The sequence below is a fragment of the Mobula hypostoma genome, chromosome 8, assembly GCF_963921235.1.
Source record: "Mobula hypostoma chromosome 8, sMobHyp1.1, whole genome shotgun sequence".
NCBI lineage: Eukaryota > Metazoa > Chordata > Chondrichthyes > Myliobatiformes > Myliobatidae > Mobula > Mobula hypostoma.
The window spans coordinates 141,305,561-141,326,490 of record NC_086104.1 but is presented as its reverse complement, the minus strand read 5'-3'; the positions used below and the strand labels follow the sequence as shown (position 1 = coordinate 141,326,490).

At 40.1% G+C, this 20,930-nt stretch overlaps 1 protein-coding gene across 7 annotated transcripts in view; it reads left to right on the top strand.

The window, feature by feature from the left end:
• aak1b (AP2 associated kinase 1b) overlaps positions 1–20,930 on the top strand; it is a 151,338-nt gene that overhangs the window by 67,788 nt on the left and 62,620 nt on the right. For all 7 annotated transcript variants that reach the window (XM_063056988.1, XM_063056987.1, XM_063056986.1 and 4 more), the window contains exon 11: positions 11,192–11,490. In XM_063056988.1, coding sequence (XP_062913058.1) covers positions 11,192–11,490 — 299 coding nt within the window. The remainder of the gene's footprint in view (positions 1–11,191; positions 11,491–20,930) is intronic.

Below are 20,930 nucleotides of genomic sequence, written 5' to 3'. Positions count from 1 at the left end.
AAGAAGACCATGAAACGTTTCTTCACAGAGAAGAAGGAAAGTAGAGCTGAAGGACAGAAGAGAGGGAAGTTGGAGGCGGAGGAACCCAAGAAGTTGAGCAAGTTCTTCATGCCCTTCTTTGAAAAGCATGGGACAAGTAGCTCGACGCGTTCCATGGAGTCCCTGCACCTGCTACAAGTTTGTTAGAATCCAAAGGTAGATCAAGTACAAATGAGGAGGAGGTCAAGTCAGATAAATCCAAGTATGAGGAGATTAACAGTGAGGCTGCCACAGAGGACGTGGACATGACAGGAGGGGAAGACGATGGTGGTGGTGGTGATGTTGAGTTTATTGATGAGATTTTACCTGACAAGTTTGAACCTGACGACACTGAACCTAGTGAACTGGATGGTGTCAAAGAGCCTTGAACTGTTATACCAGAAGTGATTGAACAGCATGACACTGGAATTCTGAAGCTTGACAAGGATACTGGAAAAGCAATTCTGCCTAACGCATTGAGAATAGGAATAATAAAGCTGGGTTCGAAGTATTTCCAGAACAGTGAGGGGCCTTTCCTACCAACAAACAACCACTCAATGAACAAAACTTGGTTCAAGAGGAAATTGGGAAATGGTCGTGGTGAAGAAGTGACTCGCTCATGGCTGGTCTATTCCCCTTCTAAAAGGTCTGCATTTTTGCATCTGTTGTCTTCCCTATTCCCGGTCAGACAATCAATCCTCATTGGAGCAGGAAAGTGGATTCAACCAGTGGAAAGCACCTGAAAGGATTAGAGTTCATGAAAATGCCAAGAATCATTGGGAATGCTTCACACAGTGGAAAGAAATGGAAAGAAATTTAGCTGGAAACAGAGGAGTTATTGACGCGGTGTTTCAGTCACAGATTGAGAAGGAAAAGCAGAAGTGGCGTGATAATCTTGACTAGAATCCTTCACTGCATAAAATTCCTTGCGACTCAGAACCTGGCTTTGCGAGGACACGGAGTCACTTCAGCTAGATGATGACTCCAATGTGGGAAATTTCCTTGGCTTACTGAAACTACTGGCGAGCTTTGACCCCTTCATAAAAGAACACCTCACTCATTTGGAAGGTCATCCTGGATCCACGTCTTATCTTTCACTGGGTGTCCAGAACGAATTCATCCACATGATGGCATCCACTATTCGCCAGAGTTTACTGCGAAGCATTCGTAAAGCCAAGTACTATGGTCTCATGTTCGACTCGACTCCTGATCTGGCACACCGGGAGCAGATGTCAGAAGTAGTGAGGTATGTGGAAGTTGATTTTGAGAGGAAAACAGTCCGTGTTAGAGAGTCCTTCCTTGTGTTTATCCAGATAAGCCAGAAGGATGCTGAGAGCTTGGTTGAAGACATCTTGAAACAGCTAGGGAAGGACGAAATGGAGCTACAAGATTGTCAGTCACAGTGCTATGACAACGCTGCTGTGATGGCTGGTCACAGAAGTGGTGTTCATCAAAGAATAAGTGAGAAAAACAACCTGGCAGTGTTTGTTAATTGCGACAATCACTCACTCAACTTGTTGGGTGTACATGCAGCCAAGCAGGATACAATGATGGTCATGTTTTTTGGAACCATTGAAGCTCTCTACGTGTTTTTCTCTCGTTCAACACAGCGCTGGGAAAAACTCAAAAACGCCATGCCTGTGATTGTTACTTCAGAGTCCGAAACCAGGTGGAGTGCAAGGACAAAAGCAGCGAAGCCCGTCAACAAGTACCTTGAGGAGATATTTCAAGTTCTCCAGGACATGATAGACAATGAAAACGAGACCAGTGAAACAAGAAGTGACGCAAGGCAGCTGTACAACAGCATGTTGAGTTATGATTTTCTGATTTTGCTGGGATTTTGGAACAAAGTACTCATTCGCTTTGACTGTATTCAAAAGAGGCTGCAGGATCCAAGCATGAACCTCCACGATGCTGCCCTGGATTTGAAAGCCCTCCGAGATCATTTCTATGATAACGAAACGTTGGTCAGTGAGTCACTCGAAGAAGGAGTTGATCTCTGTGAAGAACGGAATATTGAAGTTGAAACACGTCAGAGACGTAAGAAATGAATGGCTGATGAGGACTCGAGAGACGCTGGGTTAACAGCTAAGGAGGAGATGGAAAGAGTCATGAAGGGAACATTTGACCGTCTTCACAGAGAAATGGATGAAACGTTCGCTAGTTTGCACGACACTGACATCAAAGTATGGGTTCCTTCTCAATGTCTAGGGACTGTGTTACGGCGCGGACAGTAACAACCTAAAGAAGAAGTGCAAAAATTTGGGCGAATTCTACAGCTCTGATGTCGATGGATAGCAGCTATATGAAGAAATTTTGGATTGCAGAATGTTGCTATCAAGGAGGGTCAACAAGAAAATATCAAGACCTGAAGAGCTTCTTGAATTTATCGTTCAGTATGGAGATGAGAGCGTCGTCCCCAATCTTTGCACTGCTATTCAGATAATGCTAACGGTCGCAGTTTCCATCGCCAGCTGTGAGAGATCATTCAGCAAGTTAAAACTAATACTTTTGTATACAATCTTGCTCTGCTGAGTGTAGAAAGAGAAGAAACTGAAAAAACCGACTTTGATCACATCATAGACCAATTTGCATCAGTGAAAGCAAGGAAGGTGCAGTTTTAATTTTCATGTAGTGCCATAATTTGTTAACTAAAAGATTAACGAGCTTGACTTGTATGTTTGAGCTGATATTATGGTACAGTTATCTAAAGGATGGGTGTCAGATGTTTGGACAGGGGCGCAATTTCAGTGCTTGCCATAGGCACTCTTTTCCGTAGGTACGCCCCTGGGTACATTAGTAGATTTTGTGTGTTTCAGGTAACATACCAAATCTTCTCAAACTCCTAATGTAATATAACTGCTGTCATACCTTCTTTGTAGTTGCATCAATTATGTTGGGTCCAGGTTAGATCCTCAGAGACATCGACACTCAGGAACTTGAAATCGCTCAGTCTTTTCACTTCTAGTAGGTAGATCTGTTGAGCAGGAAATCTACAATAACGATAACACTCATTTGGCTATATCCTTGGTTCCTGCAGCTATATATAAATTTCACCTGTTATTTTACTGGTTGACATATCTTATATTTCCCAAGCCATCTCATTCTCTCTGAATTGCTATTGCCAGAAGGTTTGGGCAACTTTCCTTGTGCTTCTGCATCCAAATGTTAAAGTTAATGAAGAACTGTCACATCCCATCACTCACCACAATGACTCAATTCTTGTCTCTTTCTCCTTTCCAAATATTTCCTTCCAAGCACAAAACTGTAAGTTTAGTTTTCGCGGAGGGCTATGTCAGATCAACTTTAGAAGTCAAAATCTACCATGTTTTGAGGTTGCTTATGTTCGTAGGGAGATTAACTCTCAAGGACTCGTCAGGCATGATGACAATCAGAAATGAGATTTTTATATTTTGGTTTGTACAATTTTCTTTCTGACAATCTACTGACATCTGGCACCATGATAGCGTAACAGCATAACGCCATTACAGCTTGGGGTGTTGGAGTTCAATTCTGGCATCCTCTGTTAGAAAATTTGTATATTCTTCCTGTGAACCTGTGGGTTTCTTTCAGTTACTCTAGTTTCCTCCCACAGTCCAAAGACATACTGGTTAGTAAGTTAATTGGTCATTGTAAATTGACCTGTGGGTAGGCTAGGATTAAATTTGTGGGTTTCTGGGTGGCACGGCTTGGTGGGCTGGAAGGGCCTGTTCTGCAATGTATTTTTAAATAAAATACATCAGCTGAAATCCACCATTTTACATGGTATGAATTTAACACCAATAAATGCATAAATTTATTACAAGTTTATGGCTACAAGATCCTTTGTACCAGTAGCAGATCTTTGTAAGGTAATCCAGTAAGTCGCGTTCACAAACTCTTTTGCTCAAGTCCTTGAGTATCCAGTTCCCTTGAGAAAGCTATCCATTGAATCTGCTTCTGTATTTAGGCATTTGATTCCAGATAATGATTACTTGTTCCCTCACATTTTTTAAACTCATGTCAGCTACTGGTTCTTTAATCAGTCAGCTTAAATCCACATCCTTTGTTTCTTCGTCTATTGTTATCAATTATTTTGTTTACTGCCTTTGGAGATTAATGTTACATGAACTTATGTTGATAATGGAATCTCAGCTAAGGAGGATAGGGAAACAAAATAAATTACTTGCTTTAATATTGTTGAATAATTGCTGAGAGAGCATGTATTGCCTGCAGACATGAAGGAATTAATCATCCAGGTTGTTAATTGTTTAATAGACATCTTCCATTTTAGTACTCTGAATCTTATGGGACATTATTTCTTTGGAATCTGTATTTAACCAACTGGAAGTAACTGAAGAACCAATTATTAGTTTTTTTTAGATATAGATTAGTCAGTTTCTTAGTAAATTAGATATGCAATAACATTTGCAGTCTTGGTCAATCAGAAGATTCAGATTTATTATTACTGACATATGTTGTGAAGTTTGTTGCTTTGTGGCAATAGTACAATGCAAGACAGAACAATTCTCTAAGTGGCAAAAATAAATATACAAATAGTACAAAGGAGGGAAAAAGGCAGCATCTTGAGTTCATGGAGCGTTCAGCAATCTAATGGCAGAGAGGAAGAAGCTGTTCCTAAACAACACACATCAAAGTTGCTGGTGAACGCAGCAGGCCAGGCAGCATCTCTAGGAAGAGGTACAGTGGACGTTTCGGGCCGAGATACTTCGTCAGGACTAACTGAAAGAAGAGCTAGTAAGAGATTTGAAAGTGGGAGGGGGAGGGGGGGAGATCCAAAATGATAGGAAAAGAAATGTCGTCGAAAAGTTGAAGAGCCAAAGAAGTTACAGATGGGGAGCAGTGAGAGATGGTTTCACTGAACTCCCGTCGAAGAGAAGATTTAAACTTCTTCAGTGTAGGCATCACCGGAAGAGGCTTTGCAGTAGTGAATTTAAAAATGCAAACACGAGGAATTCTGCAGATGCTGGAAATTCAAGCAACACACATCAAAGTTGCTGGTGAACGCAGCAGGCCAGGCAGCATCTCTAGGAAGAGGTACAGTTGACGTTGCGGGCTGAGACCCTTCGTCAGGACTAACTGAAAGAAGAGCTAGTAAGAATGTTACTTGTGGGTCTTTAGGCTCCTGTATCTCCTCCTTAATAGTAGTAATGAGAAGAAGGCATGACATGGTCTTTTCTGATGCTACTGACATCAGTGCAAAACATTGTGGACATTTCCAGTCTGGACATAACTTGCCATTCGAAATTCCACAGTCTTGGGGGACAACCTAATTCTAGTTTCGGCATTTCGTTGCAGTTAGTTCTGCATTTCTGTTTCAGCGACTTGATTATAGCAACTTGTGTCCTTGTCCTTGACGTGAATTTTCTGAACTGTATGGACCTTGCATAAATATTTCTTCAGCCTCTTTCCCTTGGCAGATGTGTGCCCCAGAGCCTACTATTATGAATGAAGGACCATAAAAGCATTTTTGATTTTCTATTATCGCTCTCACCTGGAGCTGTTGGATGTTCATTCACCATTAGGACAATGTTAATTGTGGATTTTTCTTTTAATTGCTGTATCCTAATAGAACAGTCAGTGAGTGGACTGTCATCTGTCATTCTTTAATGCACATTAGAATATTGGGAGTTCTGCAGGATGTGATCATCACAAACATGATCAAACTTTCAAACCATGTAACAATGCTTGCCCCCACACTAGTATGGAAAAAAAAAAGATATTAAAAACAAAACTCGGTCCTCAAAATTTGTTAAACTGGATTTCTAATTGCTCCTCAAGTCTGCCTTACAAGGCTGTTCTTTATTGGTGAAGAATATTGATTGTATGGTTGCCAACTTTATTGTTGGACATTTCCGTATTATTGTGCATGGTGACATTAGGAGGGATGCTGGAAGTTGTCTGATTGCCTGCCTGCTCAGCATTGAAAACTGAAAAATAGACCAAGAGACAATCAGCGGACACAAGGAAAGTAAAAATCACCAAGTGACCCTGTCCATCTGGGTTAGTAACTGCAATTCTTAACCAAACAGCAATGCTGGATTGTGGAATTTTATTTTGTTAAATCATGACTCATTCGAGCATTACATTGACTCTTAGTGAAACAACAGAGTTCTGAATGTCAAAATCATATATCCATATCCAGTGTTTCCTGAGGAAACTAGGTTTATAAGTTGATGTCAAAGCAGTTGTGCTCTTTGCAATATATAAACAGGCATGTAGTGTTATTAATTTTAATTATAAAAAATCACTTGGCTCTGTTCAATGTTTTCAGGACTTAGGGCGTCTCTGCTTCATGTGTTTGAAAATATTAGAATGGTTTACAACATTCTGTTCTGCCCATTTCTTTTGAAGTTCAAATTTTATCCAGTTGATTGGTGAGCATACAGATCCTCTGATTAAAGTAGAGAGTTGCCTGGACTGAAGGACTTGAGTTATAAACAGAGATTGTATTGGGACTGCTATTACTGGAGTGAAGGTGGCTGAGGGGTGATTTCAGCAAGGTGTCCCAATATAAGGGCACAGATAGAGTAGATAGTCGCAGTCTTCTTTCCAGGGTAGGGAGGCTGAAACTAGAAGGATGGGTTAAAGGTTAAAGGAGGAAGATTTAAAGGTGAACTAAGGAGCAGGTTTTTCCACACAGAAGGCAATGGGTATATGGATAATCAGCCAGATGAATTGGTACATTAAAAAAAATTGGCAGCTACATGGATAGGCAAATCTTAAAAGAATGTGGGCCAAATACAGATAATTGGGATGGGCTATAAGACAGAGGAGTAGAATTTAGGCCATTCAGTCCATCAAGCCTGCTCCCCAGTTTGAGCATGGCTGATTTATTATCCTTCTTAGCCCCATTTTCCTGCCTTCTCCTGTAATCTTTGACACTCTAATGATCAATCTCTCAACCTCCACTTTTAATATAGCCAATGAGTCGGACTCCACAGCAACCTGTGGCAATGAATTACACAGCTTTGCCACCTTCTGGCTAAAGGATTCCTCCTCATCTCTGTTCCAAAGGAACATCCTTTTGTTCTAAGGCTGTGCCCTCTGGTCCCACCATTCTCCCCATTGCCCTTCAATATTCGATAGGTTTTAATGACATTCCCTCATTCTTCTAAACACAGGCCCAGAATCATCAAACACTCCAAAAACGTTAACAGTTTCATTTGCAGCAACGCACACAAAATGCTAGAGGAACTTAGCAGGCCAGGCAGCATCTAGGACATTTCAAGCCGAAACCCTTCAGCAGAACTGCCCGGAATCATTTTCATAAATCTCCTTTGGGCCCTTGCCAAGGCCCCCACAAGCTTTTAGATATGGGGCCCGAAACTGTTCACAGTAACCAAACAACGCACACAAAAAATGCTGGTGAATGCAGCAGGCCAGGCAGCATCTATAGGAAGACGTTTCGGGCCAAGACCTTCGTCAGGACTAACTGAAAGAAGAGATAATAAGAGATTTGAAAGTGGGTGGAAGAGGGGGAGATCCGAAATGATAGGAGAAGACAAGAGGGGGAGGAATGGAGCTAAGAGCTAGAAAGTTGATTGGCAAAAGGGATATGAAGCTGGAGAAGGGAGAGGATCATGGGACAGGAGGCCTAGGGAGAAAGAAAGGGGGAGGGGGGAAGCCCAGAGGATGGGCAAGGAGTTATAGTGAGAGGGACAGAGGGAGAAAAAAAGAGAGAAAATAAAAGGGAAAAGAAAAAAATAATAATAAATAAATAAGGGATGGGGTACAAAGGGGAGGTTTCCTCATGTTTGCGACAGTAACCAAATGCAGACTGACCAATCCCTATTAAAGCCTCAGCATTACTTCCTTGCTTTTATATTCTAGTTCTCTTGAAATGAATGCTAGCATTGCATTTGCCTTCCTTACTACTGAGTCAACTGTTAAGGAATCCTGTATGAGTACTTCCAATTCCCTTTGCACCTACACTTTCTGAATTCACTCACTGTTTAGAAAATAGTGTACATCTTTATTCTACATAATATTCTTAGCCCATTCCTCATATTTTGTCCAACTCCTTCTGTAGACTTCCTGTTTCCTCAACACTATCTGCCCCTCCACTTATCTTTGTATCTCTCTCAATGTTTTTTATTAAGTTTTGAATTGATAAACATAACAATAATAATGATACAAAGAGATCGGGATTACATTAATAACGGTTAACATATATGGACACAGACTCCGAGTAACACATGTAATTTAAGCCTCCCAATCTCTTAATAATTGAACATGAAAAAGATTCAAAAAATTTTATACAAAGAAAAAGTCCCCCTACACTAAACAAAACAAAACAAACCAAAGACTGGGCTGGCATGCTTCATCGGTTAAAATCATTATTTGTCATTAACTCCACTCCTCTATACACAAAGTTATTGAACAGGATTCTGAAAAGGTCAGCCTACAACATATAAAAATGTTGAACAAATGGCCTCCAAGTTTCTTCAAATTTGACGGAAGGATCGATAGTACCACTCCTAATTTTTTCCAAGTTTGAACATGTTATAGTTTGGGAAAACCATTGAAAAGATTAGAATCTTTCCATTTAAATAAAATGGATCTTCTGGCTATTAATGTAACGAATTCAATCAAACAGGAAGCTGAAGAGGATAAATGATTAGAGTCCGTCACTGGTAATCCAAAAATTGCAGTAAAAGGATGAGGTTGTAAATTACTATGCAGAACTACTGAAATAATATCAAAAATGTCTTTCCAATGTTTTTCCAAAAGAGGACAAAACCAGAACATATATGTTAGGGAAGCTACCTCAGAATTACATCTGTCACAGACAGGATTTATATGGCAATAAAAACGAGCTAACGTATCCGTGGACAAATGGGCCTTATGAACCACCTTAATTTGTATCAAAGCGTGTCCAGCACACATTGAAGAAGTGTTAGCTAGTTGGAGAATTTTCTCCCATTTCTCTGTAGGTAAAGTTACCTGAAGTTCTCTTTCCCATTCATTCTTAATTTTATCAGATGTACCTAGACGTATTTTCGTAATTAAATCATAAATAATTGCTATTAAACTCTTCTGATAGGGATTTAAACCTAATTTTTTTTCTGTAATTTCAGTTTGATGTGGTATCAGGAAAGTAGGTAAAATAACATTCAAAAATTTCTAATCTGTAAATATCTGAAAAAATGTGATCTAAGCAAATTATATTTATTAGACAACTGTTCAAAAGACATGAGGCAATTATCCATGAATAAATCACAAAAACATGTTATTCCTTTTGTTTTCCATAAAAGAAAAGCTTGATCAGTTCTGGATAGTTGGAAGAAAAAATTGGATATAATAGAACTTGATAGGATAAATTTATTCAATCCAAAAAAATTTATGAAATTGAAATCATATTCATATTGTATGTTTAGTTATTGGATTAATTGTTTGTTTATTCAGTTTAGTAAGTGCAAAGGGAAGTGAAGTCCCTAAAATAGAAGCCAATGAGAACCCTTGTACAGACACGCACTCGAGGTTCACCCATCGTGGACATTGAATTTCACCTGTCTTTGTATCATTCACAAAGTTGGCCACAATGTCATCAATTCTGTCAGCCAGATCATTAAACATTGCATGAACATTAGGGATCTCGGCATGGATCCCTGTGGAACACCACTAGTTACCGGCAAACAATCAGAAAAGTCTCCCTATAGTACTGTGTTTTGTCTTCTGCCAGTCAGCCAGACTTTCTTCCATACTAGTATCATTCCTGTAACACCATAGGCTCTTAACTTGTTTAGCAGCCTTATGTGTGGCACCTTGTCTAAAGCCTTTTGAAAATCCATAGCATAGATGGACATCATAGTCCCCATGAAGGAGTTGCGCTGAAGTATAACTTTAAACTATTATGTTTTAAGTCTCCGCTTCTATATATATATTGTCTAAGCACTCTGTTCAATAATTATGATTACACATTTTGAACCTAGAATTGGCAATAATTAATGAAAATTGAATGCAGAAAAGAATTTTCAGGTAAGTTTTATAATTCTGACCATTCAAGTGATATGTCACTCTTTGCCTCACCGTCCATTCTGAAATATTAATACCACAAAAGAGTTGAGACAGAATAATCACACCTTATTTCAATATTACACAGGATTTATCATATGTAGGAGTACATGTTACGGTTCAAGAGGACAAGGTGTCTTAATGTTGAAGATTTGACCACAGGCTTCAAAATTCTCACTCTGTTGGAAGGCTTTCTTTGTGGTCCACATTGTCATTATTATCTATAGATTTATTCATTCTGAACTATAAATCTTCCTGAATTTAAACTCCTCCTTTTGTATTCTTTCAAATTTTAACTTCTCAAATTATTTCTATTTGTTTTGTTTTTCTTTTAGAATGATTGTATATCTTTAAACCTGTTGCCGTACCCTCAGTGTGTGCATTCCTTTTTAACCTAGCAATCTTTTAAATATTTACATTGTCTGACTGCTTAATTACTTCTCCTGGTTTCAACTTTGATTGTAAAAAGATTGGGCTATGAAGTGGAAATACCGTTTAAAGTTTTTATTAAAGAAAAGTTATTTTGCAGTAAAGCTAACAGAATTTTTTTTGTATTCTCTCTCTGTATTTGCTCAAAATGGTACTCTACAGAGCAGCACACTTTGGTTTAAAAAAAGCAGGTTTAAATGCTGTTGACTGAAAGCTCATGTAAGTCTAGATTGTTATTCTCTATGCTGTACTTGTGTTTACTGGCCAATAACAGTTCTCATAATGAAATGATAATCATAGCAATGCAGTTCAATTGACCTTTTACAGCCAACATCAAAGTCTTTTCTCATTAATTCATCAAAAATATCTTGAAGAATATGCCCATTTTGACAAGATCCATTGAAAACTGATAAACATATCTCACTCTGGCATTCAGAACTCCAGTAGATGTTGCAGTTTAGCTCCTACCCCCTCGTCTCTTTATTCCCTTCACCTCTTCTGCTAATTATTTTAAATCTATGAGAAAACCAGGTTTATATACTTTTTTGACAAATGTACTCAAAAATTCCAAAATCAGAACTTGCATTTTCCAAGGCTCAATGGTATGAAAAATTAAGGTCACTTTTAATTTTCTTTTGAGTTAACTTATAGTAATACTTTTTAAACTGAGTGTGAATGAGATAAGGATTTTAGGATGTGCTGTTTCCATACCTCTGTCTTTCTGCAGGTGTCATCCTTGGCACTGCTCACAATAATCAACCTCCTGGCGTGCAACAGCCTCTGCAACAGTCAAAACCTCAGCTGCAGCAGCCGCAACTGTTGCTACAGCAGAAGCAGTCCCAAGCAATGGCGCAGCAGAAGCAGGCACAGCCTCAGCCACAAGCAGCAGTGCAGCAGAAGTTGCCTCAAGCTGCAGTGCAGCCTCCGCCAGGCCCCCAGCAAGCACCTGTGCAACCACAGCTCTTCCTCCCACAATCACAGCTTCTGCAGCAGCAGCAGCAGCAGCAGCAGATGATGGCTCAGCAGGTAATTGTTGCATGTGCATTGTTTAGAAAAGACGCATGCAATTCATATTGTGTTCTTGGCAGAATGACAAATTTCATGGTAAGTCTTTTCCTCTGTGTTCTCCACCCTCCATGGTTGGTATGGAACCTTGGTTTTGGGAGATATGGAGACCTTAGTTAGAAACAGAAGGAGATGCATAGCAAGTATAGGCAGATAGGAACAAATGAGGAGTATAAGAATAGCAAGACAACACTTAAGAAGGAAATCAGGAGGGCTAAAAGAAGACATGAGCTTGTAGCAACATGGTGAAGGAGAATCCAAAAGGCTTCCAACAGATATTTTAAGAGCAAAAGAGCAGCACAGGTCAAACTCAGTCCCCTGGAAGATCAGAGTGGTAATCAATGTATGGAGCAAAAAGAGATAGTAGAGATCTTAAATGATTTTTGTTTTGCATCTGTATTAACCTGGGAGATGGATACAGAGTCTATAGATGGGAGGAATAGATGTGAGGTCATGGACCCAATCATCATCATCATCATCATCATCATCATCATCATGGACCCTATACAGATCTCAAAAGAGGAGGTCTTTGCTTTCTTGAGGGAAATTAGAGTGGTTAAATCCCCAGGGCCTGACAATGTGTTCCTTCGGAATCTGTGTGAGGCTAGTGCAGAAATTGTGGGGGCCTTAGCAGAGATATTTAAAACATCCTTAGCCATGGGTGAGGTGCTGGAGGAACAGACCATAGCTAATGTTGTTCTGCTGTTTAAAAAAGGCTTTAAAAATCAACCAGGGATCTATAGGCTGGTGAGCCTGACATCAGTAGTGGAAAAGTTATTGGAAGGTATTCTAAGGGATTGGTTCTTTGAGTATTTGGATAGACTGGGACTGATTAGGGATAGTCAACATGGTTTTGTGCATGGTAAGTCGTATCTAACCAATCTTATAGAGTTTTCTTAAGGAGTTGGGTGAACCAAATTGGTAAGGGTGCTGAGGAAGAGGATTTCTTGGAATGTATGCGGGATGGTTTTCTGAACCAACATGTCGAGGAACCAACTAGAGAGCAGGCCATTGTAGACTGGGTATTGAGCAATGAGTAAGGGTTAGTTAGCAATCTTGTCGTGCGAGGCCCCTTGGGTAAGAGTGACCATAATATGGTGGAATTCTTCATTAAGATGGAGAGTGATATAGTTAATTCAGTAACAAAGGTTCTGAACTTAAAGAAGGGTAACTTTGAAGGTATGAGATGTGAATTAGCGAAGATAGACTGGCAAATGATACTTAAAGGGTTGACGGTGGATATGCAATGGCAAGCATTTAAAGATCACATGGATAAACTACAACAATTGTTCATCCCAGTTTGGCAAAAGAATAAACCAGGGAAGGTAGTGCACCCGTGGCTGACAAGGGAAGTTAGGGATAGTATCAATTCCAAAGAAGAAACATACAAATTAGCCAGAAAAAGCGGCACACCTGAGGACTGGGAGAAATTCAGAGTCCAGCAGAGGAGGACAAAGGGCTTAATTAGAAAAGGAAAAAAAGATTATGAGAGAAAGCTGGCAGGGAACATAAAAAGTGACTGTAAAAGCTTTTATAGATATGTGAAAAGAAAAAGATTGGTTAAGACAAATGTAGGTCCCTTACAGTCAGAAACAGGTGAATTGATCATGGGGAACAAGGACATGGCAGACCAATTGAATAACTTCTTTGGTTCTGTCTTCACTAAGGAGGACATAAATAATCTTCCAGAAATAGTAGGGGACCGAGGGTCTAGTGAAATGGAGGAACTGAGGGAAATACATGTTAGTAGGGAAGTGGTGTTAGGTAAATTGAAGGGATTAAAGGCAGATAAATCCCCAGGGCCAGATGGTCTGCATCACAGAGTGCTTAAAGAAGTAGCCCAAGAAATAGTGGATGCCTTAGTGATAATTTTTCAAAACTCGTTAGATTCTGGATTAGTTCCTGAGGATTGGAGGGTGGCTAATGTAACCCTGCTTTTTAAAAAAGGAGGGAGAGAGAAACCGGGAAATTATAGACCGGTAAGCCTGACATCAGTGGTGGGGAAAATGCTAGAGTCAGTTATCAAAGATGTGATAACAGCACATTTGGAAAGTGGTGAAATCATTGGACAAAGTCAACATGCATTTGTGAAAGGAAAATCATGTCTGACGAACCTCATAGAATTTTTTGAGGATGTAACTAGTAGAGTGGATAGGGGAGAACCAGTGGATGTGGTATATTTGGATTTTCAAAAGGCTTTTGACAAGGTCCCACACAGGAGATTAGTGTACAAACTTAAAGCACACGGTATTGGGGGTATGGTATTGATGTGGATAGAGAATTGGTTGGCAGACAGGAAGCAAAGAGTGGGAATAAACGGGACCTTTTCAGAATGGCAGGCAGAGACTAGTGGGGTACCGCAAGGCTCAGTGCTGGGACCCTAGTTGTTTACAATATATATTAATGACTTAGATGAGGGAATTAAATGTAGCATCTCTAAGTTTGCGGATTACACGAAGCTGAGCAGCAGTGTTAGCTGTGAGGAGGATGCTAAGAGGATGCAGGGTGACTTGGATAGGTTAGGTGAGTGGGCAAATTCATGGCAGATGCAATTTAATGTGGATAAATGTGAGGTTATCCACTTTGGTGGCAAGAACAGGAAAACAGATTATTATCTGAACGGTGGCCGATTAGGAAAAGGGGAGGTGCAACGGACCTGGTTGTCATTGTACACCAGTCATTGAAAGTGGGCATGCAGGTACAGCAGGCGGTGAAAAAGGCGAATGGTATGCTGGCATTCATAGCAAGAGGATTCAAGTACAGGAGCAGGGAGGTACTACTGCAGTTGTACAAGGCCTTGATGAGACCATACCTGGAGTATTGTGTGCAGTTTTGGTCCCCTAATCTGAGGAAAGACATTCTTGCCATAGAGGAAGTACCAAAGAAGGTTCACCAGATTGATTCCTGGGATGGCAGGACTTTCATACAATGAAAGACTGGATTGACTAGGCTTATACTCTCTGGAATTTAGAAGATTGAGGGGGAATCTTATTGCTTACAATATATATTAATGATTTAGATGAGGGAATTTAAAGTAACCTTAGCAAATTTGCCGATGACACAAAGCTGGGTGGTAGTGTGAAATGTGAGGAGGATGTTATGAGAATGGAGGGTGACTTGGACAGGCTGGGTGAGTGAGCAGATGCATGGCAGATGCAGTTTAATGTGGATAAATGTGAGGTTATCCACTTTGGTGGTAAGAATGGGAAGGCAAATTATTATCCAAATGGAGTCAAGTTAGGAAAAGGGGAAGCACAACGAGATGTAGATGTTCTTGTACATCAGTCACTGAAAGCAAGCATGCAAGTACAGCAGGCAGTGAAGAAAGCTAATGGCATGCTGGCCTCCATAGCAAGGGGAATTGAGTATAAGAGCAAAGAGGTCCTTCTGCAGCTGTACAGGGCCCTGGTGAGACCACACCTGGAGTACTGTGTGCAGTTTTGGTCTCCAAATTTGAGGAAGGACATTCTTGCTATTGAGGGAGTGCAGCATAGGTTCACAAGGTTAATTCCCGAGATGGCAGGACTGTCATATGTCGAAAGATTGGAGAGTCTGGGCTTGTATGCTCTGGAAATTAGAAGGCTGAGAGGGGATCTTATTGAAACATATAAGATTATTAAGAGATTGGACATGCTGCAGGCAGGAAGCATGTTCCCGCCGATGGGTGAGTCCGGAACCAGAGGCCACAATTTAAGAATTAGGGGTAGGCCATTTAGAACGGAGGTGAGGAAAAACTTTTTCACCCAGAGAGTGGTGGATATGTGAAATGCTCTGCCCCAAATGGCTGTGGAGGCCAAGTCTCTGGATGCTTTCAGAAAAGAGATGGATAGAGCTCTTAAAGATAGCGGAATCAAAGGTTATGGGGATAAGGCAGGAACTGGATACTGATAGTGGATGATCAGCCATGATCACAGTGAATGGCGGTGCTGGCTCGAAGGGCCAAATGGCCTACTCCTGCACCTATTGTCTGTTGTCTATTGAAACGTATAAAATTCTAAAGGGATTGGACAGGCCAGATGTAGGAAGATTGTTCCCAATGTTGGGGAAGTCCAGAACGAGGGGTCACAGTTTGAGGATAAAGGGGAAGCCTTTTAGGACTGAGATGAGGAAAAACTTCTTCATGCAGAGAGTGGTGAATCTGTGGAATTCTCTGCCACAGGAAACAGTTGAGGCCAGTTCATTGGCTATATTTAAGAGGAAGTTAGATATGGCCCTTGTGGCTAAAGAGATCAGAAGTTATGGAGAGAAGGCAGGTACAGGGTTCTGAGTTGGATGATCAGCCATGATCATACTGAATGGCGGTGCAGGCTCGAAGGGCCGAATGGTCTACTCCTGCATCTATTTTCTATGTTTCTGTGCTTCTAAGTTACAAAAAAAGTTGATTGAACAAGGCTGTGGATGTTGTACACATGGACTTTAGCAGGGCCTTTGACAAGATCCCACATGGAAGGTTGGTCAATAAGGTTCTGTTGCTTGGCATTCAAGATCAAGTAATAAATTGGATTAGACATGGCTTTGCAGAAGAAGCCAGAGAGTGGTAGGAGATGATTGCCTCTCTTACTGGAGGCTTGTGACTAATGGTGTATCACAGGGATCGGTGCTGCGTCCGTAATTGTTTGTCATCTATATCAATAATCTGGATGACAATGTGGTAAACTGGATCAACAAGTTTGCAAATGACATCAATATTGGGGGTGTGGTGGATAGTGAGGAAGACTATTAAAGCTTACAGTGGGTTCTGGATCAACCTGAAAAATGGCAGATGGAAGTTAATGCAGACAAGTGTGAGGTGTTGCACTTTGGGAGGACCAACTAGGGTAGGTTTTACTTGGTGAGTGGTAGGTTCCTGAGGAGTGTGGTAGAACAGAGGGATTTGGGAATACAGATCCATAATTCCTTGAAAGTGATGTCAGAGGTAGATAGGGTTGTAAAGAAAGCTTTTGGCACATTGCCCTTCATAAGTCAATGTAGTGAGTACAGGAATTGGGAAGGTATGTTGAAATTATATAATATGTTGGTAGGACTAATGTGTGCAGTATTGGTCTCCTACCAGAAAATGTAAATAAGATGGAAAGAGTGCAGAGAAAATTTACGAGTATGTTGCCGGGAAAATTTGACTAGGTTAGAACTTTATTCCCAAAAATGTAGAAGATTTAGGGGAGATTTGATAGAGGTATACAAAATTGAGAGGCATGTATAGGGTAAATGCAAACAGGCTTTTTCCACTGAGTTTGGGTGAGACTACAACTAGCGGTCATGGGTTAAGGTAAAATGGGAGGCAACTCCTTCCCTCAGAGGGTGGTGAGATTGTGGAATGAGCTGCCAGCACAAGTGGTGGGTGTGGGGTCGATTTCAGCACTTAGAGTAATTTGGATAGGTACACGAACAAGAGGGGTATGGAGGGCGCTGGTTGGTGAGACGAGGCAGATTAATGTTTCAGCACAGACTGGATGGGCAAAGGGCCTGTTTCTGTGCTGTAGTGTTCTTTGACTCTACGATTCCTCACTTTGGTAAGAATATTTCAATGTTAGAGCTCCTGAATCCTCTACATTACTCTGTCTACCTATCAGTAAGTTGATAGAACTTGGGTTGGAAAGCAACATTGCCCCAATTAGTCTACCCGTTCTAAATACTCAAATCAGTACTCAATATCAAAGGCAGTCTTTTCAAACAGACGTTTTTTACAGCTTACAATGTATTTCAGCCTGGTGTAGAAAGCTGGTTTTAATGAGCCCTGTTGTTCTGGGGATACTCACCAGGTCTTCCAATCCGTTAGGATCTGAGAGTCTTTGAGAAGAAGGTTGTTCAGCATTTTATACTTGTGCTAGGTCTAAGAACACCCATGCCTAGCTCTGAGTTCCTGTAACAGCACGTTCTTCATCCCTGAACAGCTGTCCAACTTTTAATATTATTTATGTAGCCAACTTTCAGACTTTAATTCAAATACATTTTATCTAAAATTTCTCCTCATTTTGTCTCTAAACCTTCTTGCCTTTGATTTTTAATTATGAATTGTGGTTTCGGCCACACAGTGGAAGTGGAAACTTTGTTCAGTCAAAACACTTTATCATCTTGGTGATCTCTAGCTTCACATTTTGAACCCCTCCCCTCCACCAATTCAAAGAGAAAAGTTCTAACATTCACTACAACCTCCTTGTAACCGAAGATCCTTCATCCCACCATCCCTGGTAACATGATGCGTTGTACGTTTTGAAGCTCTTTACTCTTTATATTGTTTGTGGAGTGCCCAGAATTTTCTACTTTTATTAGCTATATGCCCAAATAACTAATATGCTTTCAATCACTATTAAACCTTTTACCTTTAAAGATTCATGTACAATGACATCAGTGACTATGTTTATCTACATTTTTCAGAATTAAGTAATTTTTAGAAGTATGGTATTTGCATTTTAGTTCCTTCAAAGTGCTTCACTTCACAATACATGACATTGAACTCCAGGTTTGTCATTTTTCTGCCAATTTTTACTGTCCTATCTTGTTTGAAACACACAGTGGTCCCTGGAGCAGTGTAATATTTTGTCATTTCCTGTGATGTATTTCATGTTTGTGTAATGAAGCTAAAGCTTGAAACACCATTGCAAACCCTCAAAATAACACTTTGTTTCACTGAGCTAATTATACATCCAAACTATCACTTTCCTGTTAATTTCCTAATTCCCCAATTGTCCAAGCCTCCATCTTACTAACAAGGCCCAGAGAAGCACCTGGAAAGCCTTCCCAAAGCAACATTCTCTGGTACATCACTGAAGAATTTAATTAAAATGGGGTGGGGGGGGTGCGCAAAGATTGTTCCACACAGAATAGAAACTAGAAAATGAAACTATGGGCTATAGCAGTTGAAATGAGGTAACTTCAGCAAGCCTGGTACCTGTTGTGCCTTTCCTCAACGTGAAGAGGGCATGGAAAGGTTTGCAGTGCAGTGCCAGGGTGCTTTTTGATTTATATTGAATTCTGGAGCACCTCCATAATCATTGGAATTTTAAAAGTACAATTGTGCAGCGTGCATATTCATGGCTAATCCGTGACAATTTCAGGATGGTAAATTTTTATTAGTTCAAGTTTAAATAAGAATATTGTGTTGGTGTACAGATTGGACAATGTATTGATCATACATGGGGCGGCACAATAACGTAGTGGTTAGCACAACGCTCTACAGTACTGACAACATGGGTTCAATTCCCACCACTGCCTGTAAGGAGTTTGAACGTTCTCCCCGTGACCAAGTGAGTTTCCTCCAAGTGTTCCAGTTTCCAACGCCACTCCAAAGAGATACCGGTTGCTAGGTTAATTGGTCATTGTAAATTGTCCCGTGATTGGGCTTGGATTAAATTGGGAGATTGCTGGGCGGGGTGGCTTGAAGGGGTGGAAGAGCTTATTCTGTGCTGTATCTCAATAAATAAAGATAAATAAAATACACAAAATGGGGCTCTTTTAGGCAGGATAAAAAATGCTGTGGAAGGTCTAAAGTTATTTAATATAACTAAATTATTTTTAGCAAGTTTTTTTTATTGTTTCAAGGTAAATTTGCAAAATATCCCTTATGGGTATTCATGTAAAGGAATGAACAGCTAAGCAACTTCAGTTGCTATTGGTATAAAAGAAGGAAAATATAGGGCAACTTCATCAACACCATCATGTTTTATGATTTATTTTCTTCATGTTAAGAATCATTGGTCTAGTCTATATTTGTATCTGTTTTAGTATTTTTTTCTACTTTACAGAGTTTAATTGCTCACCATCTGTTTGTCAACTCGTTGTTCATGACTGCTCAGTGTACATACATGTACTGCTCTATTCCACCAATTTAATGATGGCTGGAACGAGGTATTGAGTACCAATAATTGCATATATATTTAGCAGATGGATATCCCTTATGAGTAAGCTTGCTTGTATTCTTGTTCCTAAGATAGAAGTCTAGGTTGGGGGGAGTGTTATAGGTGCAGCTTGAATATATGATTATATTTCAATGCACACAGTATATGGAATAAGGTGGATGATCTTTTAGCACAATTAAAAAACAGCAAGTATGATGTTGTCACTGAGTCGTGTTGAAAGAAGAGCACAGTTGAAAGCTTAACATCCAAGGATACATACTGTATCAAAAGGACGGGCAGGTTGGCACAAGAGGTGAGGTTGCTTTGTTGGTAAAAATATTGAATCAAATCCTTAAAAAGAAGTGACATGGGATCAGGTAATGTAGAATTCTGCAGGTAGTGTTAAGAAACTGCAGGAGTGAAACAAAACCCTGATGGGAGTTACATATAGGCCTCCAAACAGTAGCCAAGATGTAGAGTACAAATTATATTGGGAGACAGAAAAGGCATGAAAAAATTGGGCACTGTTACAATGGTCATGGGTGGTTTCAATGGGTAGGTATTTTCGGGAAATCAGGTTGATGTTAGATCCCCAGAGATGGAGTGCCTACAAGATGGCTTTTAGCACAGCATATGGTTAACCCATGAGGGAAAGGCAATTCTGGATGGGTTGTATAATGAACCAGATTTAATTAGGGAAATTAAGGCAAAAGAACCATTAGGAAGCAATGATAGAATTTATCTTGCAGTTTGAGAGGGAGAAGCTAAAACTGGTTGTATCATTGTTAGAGGTGAGTAAAAGATAACTACAGAGGAACGAAAGGGGTGCTGGCCAAAGTTGATTTAAAGAGGAAACTAGCAGGGATGACAGCAGAGTAGCAATGGCTGGAGCCTCCTGGAGTAATTTGAAAAATGCAAAATCAGTTTATCCTAAAGAAGAAGCAATCTAAAAGGTAGATGAGGCAACCGTGGCAGACAAGGGAAGTCAAAGTCAGCATAAAAGCAAAAGGATGGCATACAATATAGCAAAAACTAGTGGGTATCTAGAGTATTTTGAAACCCAACAGAAGACAACTAAAAAACAATACAGGGAGAAAAGATGAAATATGAAGATGAGCTAGCCAGTAATATAAAAGTGGATATCTAAAGTTTATTCAGATACATAAAGAGTAAATGAGGAGCATTACGGACATTGGGCCACTAGAAAATGACACTGGAGAGGGCTTCATAGGGCAGGCAAACTAAATAAGCATTTTGTGTCAGTAGAGTCTTCACTGTAGAAGACACCAGCAGCATGCTGAAATTTGAGGTGTCAGGTTTCAGAATTGAATGTAATTGCTGTTACTAAGGAGAAGGTGCTTAGGAAGCTGAAAGGTCCAATGGTAGATAAGTCACCTGGATCAGATGGACTACAGCCCATGATTCTGAAAGAGGTAGCTGAAGAGATTGAGAAGGCATTAATAATGATCTTTTAAAAACACTAGATTCTGGACTGATTCTAGAAGGAGTAGAAAATCGTATATGTCACTTCATTCTTTAAGAAGGGAGGGAGACAAGCGATAGGAA